Source organism: Carica papaya, chromosome 2 (genome assembly GCF_054855325.1).
Source record: "Carica papaya isolate Zhongbai chromosome 2, ASM5485532v1, whole genome shotgun sequence".
Taxonomy (NCBI): Eukaryota; Viridiplantae; Streptophyta; class Magnoliopsida; order Brassicales; family Caricaceae; genus Carica; species Carica papaya.
In genome coordinates, this window is record NC_142310.1 from 23,046,993 (window position 1) to 23,059,136 (window position 12,144).

General features: G+C 37.8%; 2 protein-coding genes across 5 annotated transcripts; both read right to left on the reverse strand.

Moving 5' to 3' along the window:
- Positions 1-3,930: 3,930 nt before the first annotated feature.
- On the reverse strand, positions 3,931-6,806 carry LOC110817393 (cation/H(+) antiporter 2-like). Its single transcript, XM_022045905.2, has 4 exons — positions 6,639-6,806; positions 5,558-6,544; positions 4,547-5,463; positions 3,931-4,279 (listed from the first exon to the last, which is right to left on the reverse strand). Exons 1-4 carry the CDS (start codon positions 6,804-6,806, stop codon positions 4,000-4,002), a joined length of 2,352 nt encoding a protein of 783 aa, XP_021901597.1. The 3' UTR covers positions 3,931-3,999.
- A 906-nt stretch (positions 6,807-7,712) lies between these two features.
- Positions 7,713-11,568, reverse strand: LOC110817415 (cation/H(+) antiporter 2-like). 4 transcript variants are annotated; one of them, XM_022045947.2, is made up of 5 exons: positions 11,124-11,565; positions 10,968-11,046; positions 10,060-10,205; positions 9,031-9,947; positions 7,713-8,118 (listed from the first exon to the last, which is right to left on the reverse strand). In XM_022045947.2, the coding sequence occupies exons 1-5, from the start codon at positions 11,289-11,291 to the stop codon at positions 7,839-7,841; spliced, it is 1,590 nt and encodes a 529-aa protein (XP_021901639.1). In that variant the 5' UTR covers positions 11,292-11,565; the 3' UTR covers positions 7,713-7,838. The 4 variants fall into 4 exon arrangements, with proteins under 4 accessions (XP_021901639.1, XP_088069818.1, XP_021901637.1 ...); XM_088213692.1 differs by having other exon boundaries at positions 10,060-10,223; XM_022045945.2 differs by having other exon boundaries at positions 10,060-11,046; positions 11,124-11,568.
- Between the last annotated feature and the right edge of the window lie 576 nt (positions 11,569-12,144).

The window sequence follows — 12,144 nt, forward strand, 5'->3', positions numbered from 1 at the left end:
CTCGTCACCAAGTGAAGTTCAAGCCAACATAATTAAGTTGTTGTAAGGAGTTAACATCAGTAAAGTGATTAAAGAAGGTGCAACCTTTAGATCGTTTAGCCACTCCTCCTTTTCAGTCAGCTGCCTCCAAAATGGAATTAAAATCCCCAATTAAGAGCCATGGGCGATCATTGTGTTGCTCAATTGCAGTGAGCTCCTCCTAAAAGTCTTTGCGCTTTTAGGAATTCGGACTCACATAAATAACGAAGATAGAGAAGTCATCTCGTTCATCATTCCTGCTAATCCTGGAATGGATAAACTGATGGTGATTATATTCAACATTGACCTAAATAAACTCTTTCCACATCATCCAAATACTGCCTGAAAAGTCGACTGCCTCGATTCTGTAAGAGTAATCGAACCCCAGGATCTTAATTACTTTGTCTGCTTTCTCGCCCGCAGTCCTAAGCTCCAACAAAGCCATCAATGTGGGGTTGTGGATATTTACAAAGGATTTAAGGACATGTTGGAAGCTCACTTTTGCTGTATCTTGATAATTTCATACCAAAAATTAGCAATCCATAAGATAATAAAAATATGGAAATGAGTTAAAGCTCAAGAGGAAAACTATGGTTGCTCCTTCTGAAGGGCATCAATCACGCATGACACGAGACTTATGTCCTTATTGGCAAACTCTTGGAGCTTCAACATCAAGGGGCTGATCATGACAGATGAAGTGGTTGTAGGTGCTTTGTCTATTTTTTTTTTTTTTTTTTTTGCTTTGATTTGTTTTTTAAAAGTCTTGTTGACTTTTATGCCTTTATTGATACCAAGTCTATCAGGTATTTTATTTGCTCTCCTAGAGCGATCCCTCAAGGACAGCGTTGGTGACATGGGGTAAGGGGAAGGGACCCGATTGTGTTCGTACTCGTGGTCCACCTTATCCTCAATTATTATTACAATATTCCTGGAAGGTCCAGTGTAGTAGTATCTTGACTTATTACAAGCTTCTTATTAAGGGTTCTCCTTGCGCCATGTGAGTTGATGCGTCCCTTTGTCCCGTTAATTTCTCTGGCCATATTATTCATGGGCATCACATGTCCAATGGTGAGTGTTGTATTGACTAACATGGCAAAGTCCATGGTTTCAGGGATGACATCCATTGTACTTAGACCATTACCTCCCACCACCGATGCCTTTCCTTTATTCCTTAAGGGATGCTTCACATTCAGTGCCTCCACCTGTTTAAGATCTCTCACCACTAGCCAATTTGGTTCTTCTAATGCTCCTTCTGTGTCAGCGAGTGTACTAAACCTTGACCCATTCTTTTTGTTACCTCTTGTAGTCTCTGTGCCTTTGACAAGCAAGCTAGGGTCATTTCTTTTTGTTTTCCTTTCCCTGCGTTGGACCTGCATCCAGGGACCGTAAGTCTCCTCCAATATTGCTACCTTTTTCTGTTTGCTGGGAGTTGTGCTTCCGCTCTTGGCTAAAACAGTCATAGTCTCATAGTTCTTATTGCATTGATCTTTGAGGTACCCATAAACTCCACAGTCGAAGTAGATGGTTGGCAAACCCTCATACTCCACCTTTTGAAGGCGCCCATCAAGCATGAACTTTGAGATGGGTTTGGTTAGGTCAATACTAACCACTACCGGGCAAACTTGCCTCATTCAGTGAATTTTGTATTGTAGTTAATGCGAAACACCTTCTTTATCACCCTAGAGATAATTTTAAGCACGCTCTTATGGTAGTAGTGGATAGGAAGACTAGAAAAACGCACCCAAGCCACAACATTTATAATATCCAGGTTTGTAGCAGAGAAGCTAAGGGACCAAGGTTGTAACATGAGGTAGTGGCCATATATAACCCAAAGGCCATCCGTAAGAACATGTGGATAGTCTTCTGTTGATAGGAGTTTGACCATATAGTAATCGTTATCAAGGTCTATAAAGTATAGTCGATTCGTAGACTTTCACAGTCTATGGAGTTTAGCCCAGAGTGTTTTGTACCCAATCAGCTTTCCAAGCAACCGATTAATTACTTTAAGTTTCATAGTTTGCTCTAGGAGATTGTGTACTTGATCAAAAAAATTAATTCTCGGTATTCCATTCTCCATGTTAGACTTAATATCTCTGTCCCTTATCTCGATTTTCTCCCGGTTATTTGTGGCCTGAGTACTACTAATGAGTTTATCTCTAAAGGAGGTTTTCACCGTTGGTGCCCCCAATTTCCCAAGGTGTTGGATTTGTGGTTGTTCGACAGCCGTATGACTGGGGATCATAGTTTTCCCATTTCTTCCATAAATCCCTTCCCCTATCACAATCTTAGCTGTGTTCACCTTCAGAGGGTGTTTTTCCAGCTGTCGACCAGAATACGGCTTGGGATTTTAATCGAGCCGCACCAGAACAAGGCAAAATTGCCTCAATTGCCGACTCGCCACCAGTCGTTGACGCTTCTAGCATATGTTCGTCGTCACCAAACTCAGCTTGCGTCGAGTTCATCTGGGTCGTGATTTGGGTCGCACTAGAACAGGGCACCATTGCCCCTGTTCCCGCATCTCTTTTCACCAGCGCTCTATCCCGAATGCGTTCGCCTACCGCAAACGTATCGCCGATGGCACCAGGCTAAGTCGCCTCAATATTTCTTGAGCAGCTCACTTCCGGGCAGAGCGGCACTCCATCTGTTACCATTTATTCAACCGCCATCACTTCCTCCATCATTATATCATCACCAGGTATCAGAGAGTGACTCTCCTCCAACTGTATCTTGACTTTCTTTGTAGATCGGTGCTCTTCCAGGTAAGACAGTGGCTCCCCCTTCTCTGTTAAAACAAAGTCGAGACTCAGCATTAGGGTCTATTTTTCCCGTCGCGTGTGGACCTCATGCTCCAGAAAATTATGATTTTTTGGAGAACAAGTTGTATTTAATTTTTGAGTCTACAGAATTTTGTAACCTCATGATTATAAATTAATATTACATGTTGTATTAGAATGAATAGCTTCTGTTGCATCTTATTTTAAAATGTTTGCATTATATTATCTGATTCAGTTGTGTTTGGCGGTGTGATTTTTTTGTTGGAGAAACTACGAGCCATTATAAAATATGATTAAGATAAATATTTAAACTTGTGATAACATAAAAATATCATAATTAAGGTTCTAAAAGATCACATCATTACGTTCCATAGTTGGAAAAGAACAAATTATTTTAGCTAACTTATCAGCAATGAACTTTGCTTCCTTAAGATACTAAGAAACAAACTATCCTCTTTGGCTCCTATAATGTCATGTGTAATTATAGCCATTTGGTATGGGAAAGAAAACCAAAAGGCTAATGTAAGACATCTCAAACTTGCATAGATGAGTGAAAACCTCATTAAAGAAAGAAAGAAAATAATCCTCTAGGGACCAGGTGCTACTTTCTACGTTAAGAATGTCAATTTGATGAATTTGTAGAAGGAATGGTTTATGAGGGAGTGGTATGGTACAATCCACATGACCATGAATTTGTGTAGGAAGAAAAGTTTTGTTGTGTTAATATGATGGATAAAAGAATAAGGTGAAAAATGTATTTGAGATGGGAGTGCAAAGATTGTTGAATTTGTTGAAGAAGAGGAATTGGTAGAGATTGTGATGACAAGGAGGTCGTGTTTTCCTAGGTCAAACCTAGTCTCATGTTAACACAAATAATTTCAAAGAATTTTCTCTCTCTCTCTCTCTTTCAGATTTAAATGGAATCGAGCTAGGTCATGAATTGGGCCTCATAGAGGGCATGATTAATCCCAACAATGCAGACAAGCACACACATGCACTGCATGCATTCATATACAATACACATGTTCATCAAGATATTCCTGCATTTGACCTCATTTCCAACTAGTAAATCCATGCTAGTAACGTGACACCTTTTTCAAGAAACATGCATATCATTTTCAGTTAATGTAACAACTCCTAGGCAAAAATCAATGTATTTATATATATCTAAATATAGTTTGCAACTACAAGATGTGAATTCTTATAATCAGTTATCCAAAAGGCTTCTGTCTAAATGCATATGTTTTTGAATGACCAAAACAGAAGCATTGATTTGAAGTTCAGAGGAAGCCAAGATGTCCCCAATTGTTCCAAGCTCAGGGCATTCCTCCCAGTCACTCATCCCAGTTGTTATAAGCGAGTCTCTTCTCCCTTTGCCTACCACAAACAATGAGTACATGTTTACCATATCTTTTATTGTTGCCACTGTTTGAGCTCCATCGCTTACATGTTTCTCTAAGTATCCAACTTCTCCCGAAACCACATACCTGTTGCACATAAGCCAGATTATCAACTAAAAAGATAATATTTTCTGATTTTTATTTTCTAAATTCGAATACCTTTATACATCAAATATGTGTTGGTTAAAAATGAAATATATGTGTGTATGTAGAACATAATGTTGAAATATAGAACGTGATTGAAAAGAATAATTTTTGTAGAATACTTTCTAGCAAATTTACGCCTAGGCTAATTATCTTGTACTGATCAGATTTTTTTTTTTTCTCTACGAAAAAATTGATATCAAGGGGTACCTGTTGCAAAAATCTTCCAAGAAGCTGTTATCTCTCTCACTTTCAGTCTCGTTAGTTGATATTGACATTAAGATCTCATGATTCTGGCTAGAGGTATTGCTGATTGGGTTCTGTTTGTTTGTTGACGTGGGTAAGAAGCGAACGAGGGTCAAGTTAATTTGAGGGTGCATGGTGATCCATTTGCTTAATGCCAAGGCCTCACGATCATCAGGGCCACCAAAGAATAAGGTCACTACTTGCTGCACTGATTCAGATCCATGTGGTGTCTGGAAACCACTTTGGCTTCTGTCCACAAGAATCCCAACCGAGCATGGTGCATGACGAAGAACCTTCTGGTTTGTCGTTCTAATACCCTCATTGCTGTTCTCCAATCTCCCATCAATTCTCTGGTGCTTATGAAATGGGAGGAATATAATTGACACTCGAGAATTCTCAGCACTGCTGCACATATCTTCATGCAAGCTAATTAATGGTGACACAACTTTGCTTTGTCTGATCAGAACTTTGCTCTGCTTGGTAAAGGCATCAACCAAGTCATTGATCTCCAGTACATCATCACCACCATAGGTTTCCTCATCACTGAACTCTTCCCCATCTTCTAGTTGGTGGTACATCAATTTGTTCCGCCGGTTCTTGCGTAGCTCTACTAGATGTGCTAACTGAGGAGTGATGGGTGCTTCTGTAGACCCACTTAATGCAGAGATTAGGCCTATTGCGCCTGAAGCATGGTGGGAACTGTAAACACATGCAAGCATCCGGAGCTCGCTCTCTGTGCTGTGAAATTCCAGTGCGGTCAAGGAGTGGGCAAAGTACTTCTCCTCTGTTCTCAGCAAATAAGAAGCTATGAAGCCGGAGAGAAGGGTGTTGATCACCATTGCTGCAAGTAGCAGCTCTCTGACCTGAGACCCCCACCATGTCTGCAACAACAAGTAGTCAAGTAAATTGTCTATAAAGGATGAAGCCTTGTAAATTAAGAAAGAAACATGGTACTCTACCATTACAAGAACCTACACTGGAGCCTTTGTTCACATCAATGAGCAAAAAAGAAGCATTGCCTTTGAAATTCAATATGCAAGCCAGGAAAAAGGCCTCGTTCCTGGGAATCTTGAGGTAGTAGCAAGCAGCTAGAATGCCAATGATTTTCCCTCCCAAGCTAATTGCGACCATGGCAATGATTACAGTTAACTCTTGAATATGACGGATGGCTACTACATTGAACTGGAAGCCAATGTAGCCATAAAAAATTGGGAGGATAAATTCATAAACAGGATAGGTCAGTTTACGCAAAAAAGTCCTAGCAGCTTTGCCCTGTCTAGGAAATGCAAAGCCTATGAGGAAACAAGGAAGAATGCTACTGATGCCATTGTTTTCAGTACTTATTGACAATATGAGAATAGGAAGACTAAAACACACAACCTGGGGATTTGTCAGATACTTTTCCTTGGCATTCCATGAATTAACCCAAGGGACTAAATACCTATTGACTATCGCAAGTAACAATGTGAGAAAACAGTGGAGGAAAAAAATACTGAAGCTCTTTTTAGAAAAGATATAATCAAGAATGGTGAATACAAGAACACAAGACATTTCGATTATCAAAGAAGCACAAATTGCCAGTCTCCCTACGTTAGATGTGTCTAGTTTCATATCAATTACGACCCTGGCTAGCAGAGGGGAAGCCGAGCTAGAGACGATGATCATGAAAACGAGGACGAACATGAAAACATTATGATCGACTCCCAGTAGGAAGACCATCAACCAGGCGAAGGCTGCCCCAAGAATTGTGCAGATTATGGTTGCTCCAAGTGCAATGGTCCTGGCTTTATGCAAGTTACGTTTTAGGAAAGCCTTATCCACCTCTAAACCTATCAAGAACATGAAGATCGTCCTGAAAAAGAATGAAAATACAGAATAGTAACCAGCTGACGACGTTTGAATGAAGAATTGTCGAACTTCGGTTACACGAGAGAGCAATGATGGACTCAGCACAATTCCAGCCTGATACAAAATCGGTATTTCATATATATATATATATATATATATGTATATATGTACAGGAAGGAATAAGAAATATATGGAAATTAAATCTTACGAGAATTTGTGCAATAGGTCCAGGTTGTCCGAGGGGCTTCAAGAAGAGGTAGAAGACATGGGAGAGGAACAAAATACAGCCCATCTGCGTGGTGGTTGCGATGAGAGGGTTGAAAACGTCCTCTTTACTGTCCCGAGCGCGGCATAGAATTAGCTTTGTTGCGTCCATTGTGGATGATAATTAGTGAGAAAGAAGAAGAAGAAGATAGATTGTGGAGAGTAGAGAGGGAAGATGAGAAGGGTTTAGGGAAGGTAGAGAAGGTTGAATTGGATGACTGAATGTTCTGTAAAGTAGATATTGAAAAGGTGTGATGGTCCTTCTTCTTCTCTCTTCCTCTTCCATTCCTTGAAAATCTGTCTCCACTTCACCTCTCTATTCGGACCAAAAATACTCCTGCAACTATACTTTCTGTTTTCTTCCCAACATTATTAATATGTTTTTTTCCTTAAATCCTGACCGTTGGATCAATTAATTTTTCCACATATTTCTTTTTCAAATCCACTCATCTAACATTGTATGAGAAAATGGCAAATTGGCTTCATGGAGTGATGATTTTCAGTTGTTGTGGTAATTTTTCTGTCATTATTAAATTATATTACATATAATGCCAATATTATTGTAAACATTTTTCATTTCAGAAATTATAATTTTAACCTTTATTTCATTGATAATGTTTTTGCTTTAAATGAATAAATAATTTATAATATAATAAAATTAAATATCTAATTCAATCTTCCAACTATGTTAAACCACAATGAGTAAAATTATAATTTGTCAAACAAAATATTGGTCATTCGCAATAAACCCTTCACCATGCATTTAAACCTTTTCAACAACTAAACATATGATATACACATCTATATATATATAAGTAAACATATACGAATCTAAGAAATTTTTAATACAAACCAATACTAATCTATATATCTTCATTTTTCTTCAAAATTATCCTTCAAAAACATACACACATTACGCCCTCTTTCTTTTTGAAGTTGAATGGAATTAAGTCATAAGTGGGTCAACGTAGACGCCTCCTTCAATTCCATAAAATTATATATACACAACACATGCATATGAAATATATATTTTTGTATGATACAAGTACAACATATATACATATGTCTGCATTTGATTTAATCTGTGCAAATGGTAACAGCTCCTAAGTAATTTTCTGCAACTACAAGATGAGAATTCTGAGAACTAACTATCCAAAAGGCTTCTGTCCAAATGCACATGTTTCTGAATAACCAAAATCGAAGCATTGATTTGAAATTCAGAGGAAGCCAAGAGGTCCCCAACGATTCCTAGCTCAGGGCATTCTTCCCAGTCATTCATCCCCGTCGTAATCGGTGAATCTCTTTTCCCTTTTCCTACCACGAATAACGAGTACTTGTCTACCATGTCTTTTAGTGCTGCTAATGTTTCAGCTCCATTACTTGTCTGCTTCTCTAAGTATTCAACTTCACCTGACACCACATACCTGTATATTGCACATATAGAAAACAATTAAATTTTCTATATCTGAACTTGGTTAATCATAAATTTTATAGACAGATGGAACAGATATAGTTCATATAAGAAATGCATGATATATATTGCAAGTTCACTCTCGAAATTCACGAAGAATCTAAGTGAATTGTCTTTCAAAATGGGGATGCAATTGTTGAGATATGTAAAAGGAATAATCAACTTTTGCCATCGCATAATCCAGGTTTTCATGACTAGAGCAAGCAGATCAAAATCAAGTACCATTTTGGAAGAGAAGCTAAGAATGATAAAAAGGTTGACCTGTTGCATTGCAGATTAAAAGGGGAAAAAATGATGGCAAATGTGCTTAGGAAGGCACTGCCAAAGTCCATATTTGAAAACCAAGGAACAAGCTTGTGCATGCCAAGGAGTAATGTTAACATTTTTGCTTTATGCCTACCTTAAGTTTTTTTTTTTTTTTTCTTTAACAAAGTACTATTATTAGCTTAAGTTTTCCAATAAAGTACTACTTTCTAATGTGTAAAAAGATTAATTGATTATAGGAAAAGAAATAAGGTTGAATGTAGAAAAAGCATTGAGAATAATAGTAAAACAAGTTGAGTTTAAGAAGGTAAAATATTGAATTAAAAAAAAGTTCAGATTTTGAATGTAAGATAAGGAGTGCAAAAGAAGTTACCCGTTGTTAAATAGCTTCTAAATTTATCATAGGAATATAAGAAAAAGCTACTGAATCTTCTCTTCTTTTTTAAAACGACTAGCTCTAAATCTAATGCATCAATTATTAAACATGAAAACTAATTCACCTAGTATTTTATTCACACTTGGTACTTGATCCAGTTTGCTCTAAACAGGAGTTTTTTCTTTAACAGATCATGAGAAGTAATTAAGCTGATCTTGAATATACCTGTTACAAAAATCCTCCAAGAAACTGTTGTCTCTCTCGTTTTCAGTCTCATGAGTTGATATTGACATAAGGATCTCATGGTTCTTGGTAGAGGCATTATCAATGAGATGTTGTTTGTTCATTGGCGCAGCTAAGAAGCGAACAACGGTCAAGTTAACTTGAGGGTGCATAGAGATCCATTTGCTTAATGCCAAGGCCTCACGATCATCAGGTCCACCAAAGAACAAGGTTGCTACTTGCTGCACTGATTCAGACCCATGTGGTATCTGAAACCCACTTTGTCTTCTGTCCACAAGAATTCCTACTGAGCAGGGTGCATGACGAAGAACCTTCTGGTTTGTCGTTCTAATACCCTCATTGCTGTTCTCCAATCTCCCATCAATCCTCTGGTGCTTGTGAAATGGGAGGAACAAAATTGACACACGAGAATTCTCAGCAATGCTGCACATTTCTTGGTGCAAGTTAGTTAATGGTGACACAAGCTTGCTAGGTCTGATCAGAACTTTGCTCTGCTTTGTAAAGACATCAATCAAGTCATTAATCTCCAGAACATCATCCCCACCATAAGTTTCCTCATCGCTGAACTCTTCACCATCTTCTAGCTGGTGATACATCAATTTGGCCTTATGGTTCTTGCGTAGCTCGACTAGGTGGACCAACTGAGGAGTTATGGGTGTGCCTTTGGAGCCACTTGAGGCAGAGATCAGGCTTATTGCGCCTGAAGCATGGTGAGAGGTGTAAACACAAGCAAGCAATCGAAGCTCACTGTCTGTGCTGTGAAATTCCAGTGCGGTCAAGGAGTGAGCAAAGTACTTCTCCTCTTTTCTCAGCAAATAAGAAGCTATGAAGCCAGAGATAAGTGTGTTGATCACCATTGCTGCAAGAAGCAAGTGGCGGACTTCAGGTCCCCACCAAGTCTGTAACAAGAAGTAAAAAGAGAGAGAGGGAAAATATAATCAACACATTACATGTAATGAAACCATGTATATTAGTTAAGAAATATGATAATCTATCATTACAAGAACCTACACGGGAGCCTTTGGTGACGTCAATGAGCAGAAAAGCAGCATTGCCTTTGAAATTCAATATGCAAGCCAGGAAAAATGCCTCGTTCCTGGGAATCTTAAGGAAGCAGCAAGCAGCTAGAGTGCCAATTATTTTTGCCCCCAAGCTAACTACGACAATAAGAACAACTGCAATCATGTGATTAATATGTTGGATGGCTTGTATATTGAACTGGAAGCCAATGTAGCCATAAAAAATTGGAAGGATAAATTCATAAACAGGGTAGGTGAATTTGCGCAAAAGGGTCCTAGCAACTTTGCCCTCTCTAGGAAATGTCAAGCCTATGATGAAACAAGGAACGATGTTACTAAAGCCAAAATTTTCATTGCTCATTGCTAATATAAGAACAGGAAGACAGAAACACAAGACCTCTGGGTTTGTCAGATACTTTTCCTTGGGATTCCATGTATTAACCCAAGGGACTAAATGCCTGTTTACTATGACAAGTAACGCGGTGGAAAAACTAAAGAGGAGAAAAAGATGGAAGCTCTTCTCTTTCATGAAAAATTCAACAATGGTGAACAAAAGAACTAAGGATATTTCCATCATTAAAGAAACACAAATGGCTAATCTCCCTACATTAGAGTTGTCCAGCTTCATATCAATCACCACCCTGAATAGTAGAGGGGAAGCTGAGTTGGTGACAACCATAATGAAAACCATGGCGAAAATTACATGCTTCTGATGGATTCTCAGTACGTGCATGATCAGGAAGGAGGAGGCTGCACCAAGAATGGCGCATCCCATGACAGCTCCACACGCAATGATCCTAGCTTTATGCAGGTTACGTTTGACGAAACACTTATCCACCTCTAAACCCATCAAGAACATGATTATTGCCCTGAAAAAGAATGAGAATACAGAATAGTAACCTTCTGAAGACGTTTGAATGAAGAATTCTTCAACTCGGGTTATACGAGATAGTAACGATGGACTCAGCACAACTCCAGCCTAATACAAATCCCGTATCTCATATTATATTATATATGTAAAGAAATGAATAAGAAGGTATCAAAACTAATGCTTACCAGAATTTGTGCAATGGGTCCAGGTTGGCCCAATGGCTTCAAGAAGAGGTAGAAGACATGGGAGAGGAACAATATGCAGCCCATCTGCGTGGCGGTTGCGATCAGAGGGTTAAAAATGTCTTCTTTACTTTCCCGAACTTTGCATAAAATCAGCTTTGTTGGATCCATTGTTGATTGACCGAAAAGCAATAGCAGAAGAATCAAGTCACGAGAAGAAGAAAGATTCAAGCTTAAACGCAAGAGAAAGGCTTTCGGAAAGCAGACAAAGGTTGGATCAGTGAAAAAAGTTCGAAAAGAAGAGATAACTGACAAGACAAAAGGATGAGATGACCCTTCTTATTCTCTCTTCCTCTTCCATTCCTTGAAAATCTCTCTGTTCTTTACCTCTCTCCTCGGACCAAACACTTCCAAAACCGACCTGTTAAAACTTTGTTTTTCTAGGGGACAAATTCCTTTTTTAGTAATTCAGTTTTGATATTTACTAATTGGTTACGTAACATACATATAGATGTAAATTAGTTACTAATATAATTCATTTTTTGAAAAATCATTCCTAATCTAATTTATATATTTAATTAAACTTATACTTAATTAATTATTATTATTATTATCATTATTAGTGAATTTTTTTTTTTTAAAAAAATAACATTCATTCAAATTATACATGATGAGACAAATTCTATACCGACAATAAAACTATTAAAAATCATGAATTTTGAATCACGACAACAAAACTATTAAAAATCAAGAGTTTTGAATCACGAAACCTTCGTCTAGAACTCATTGTTTTGTCAAAAATTCATCTTATTATTTGAGATAAATTTAATATCATTATCTAAACAATAGTATTAAAAACTTTATATTACCATATAATCTTTTCTACATAAAATTTATTAAATATATTTAAGATAATCTTAGCATCAAAAGTGAGTTTATTTATTATAATAACCCAAAGCATGGAAATCAGATTAGCTGGTCATAAGGTTCACACTAATTTTGTTCGTATTTCCATATAGTAACA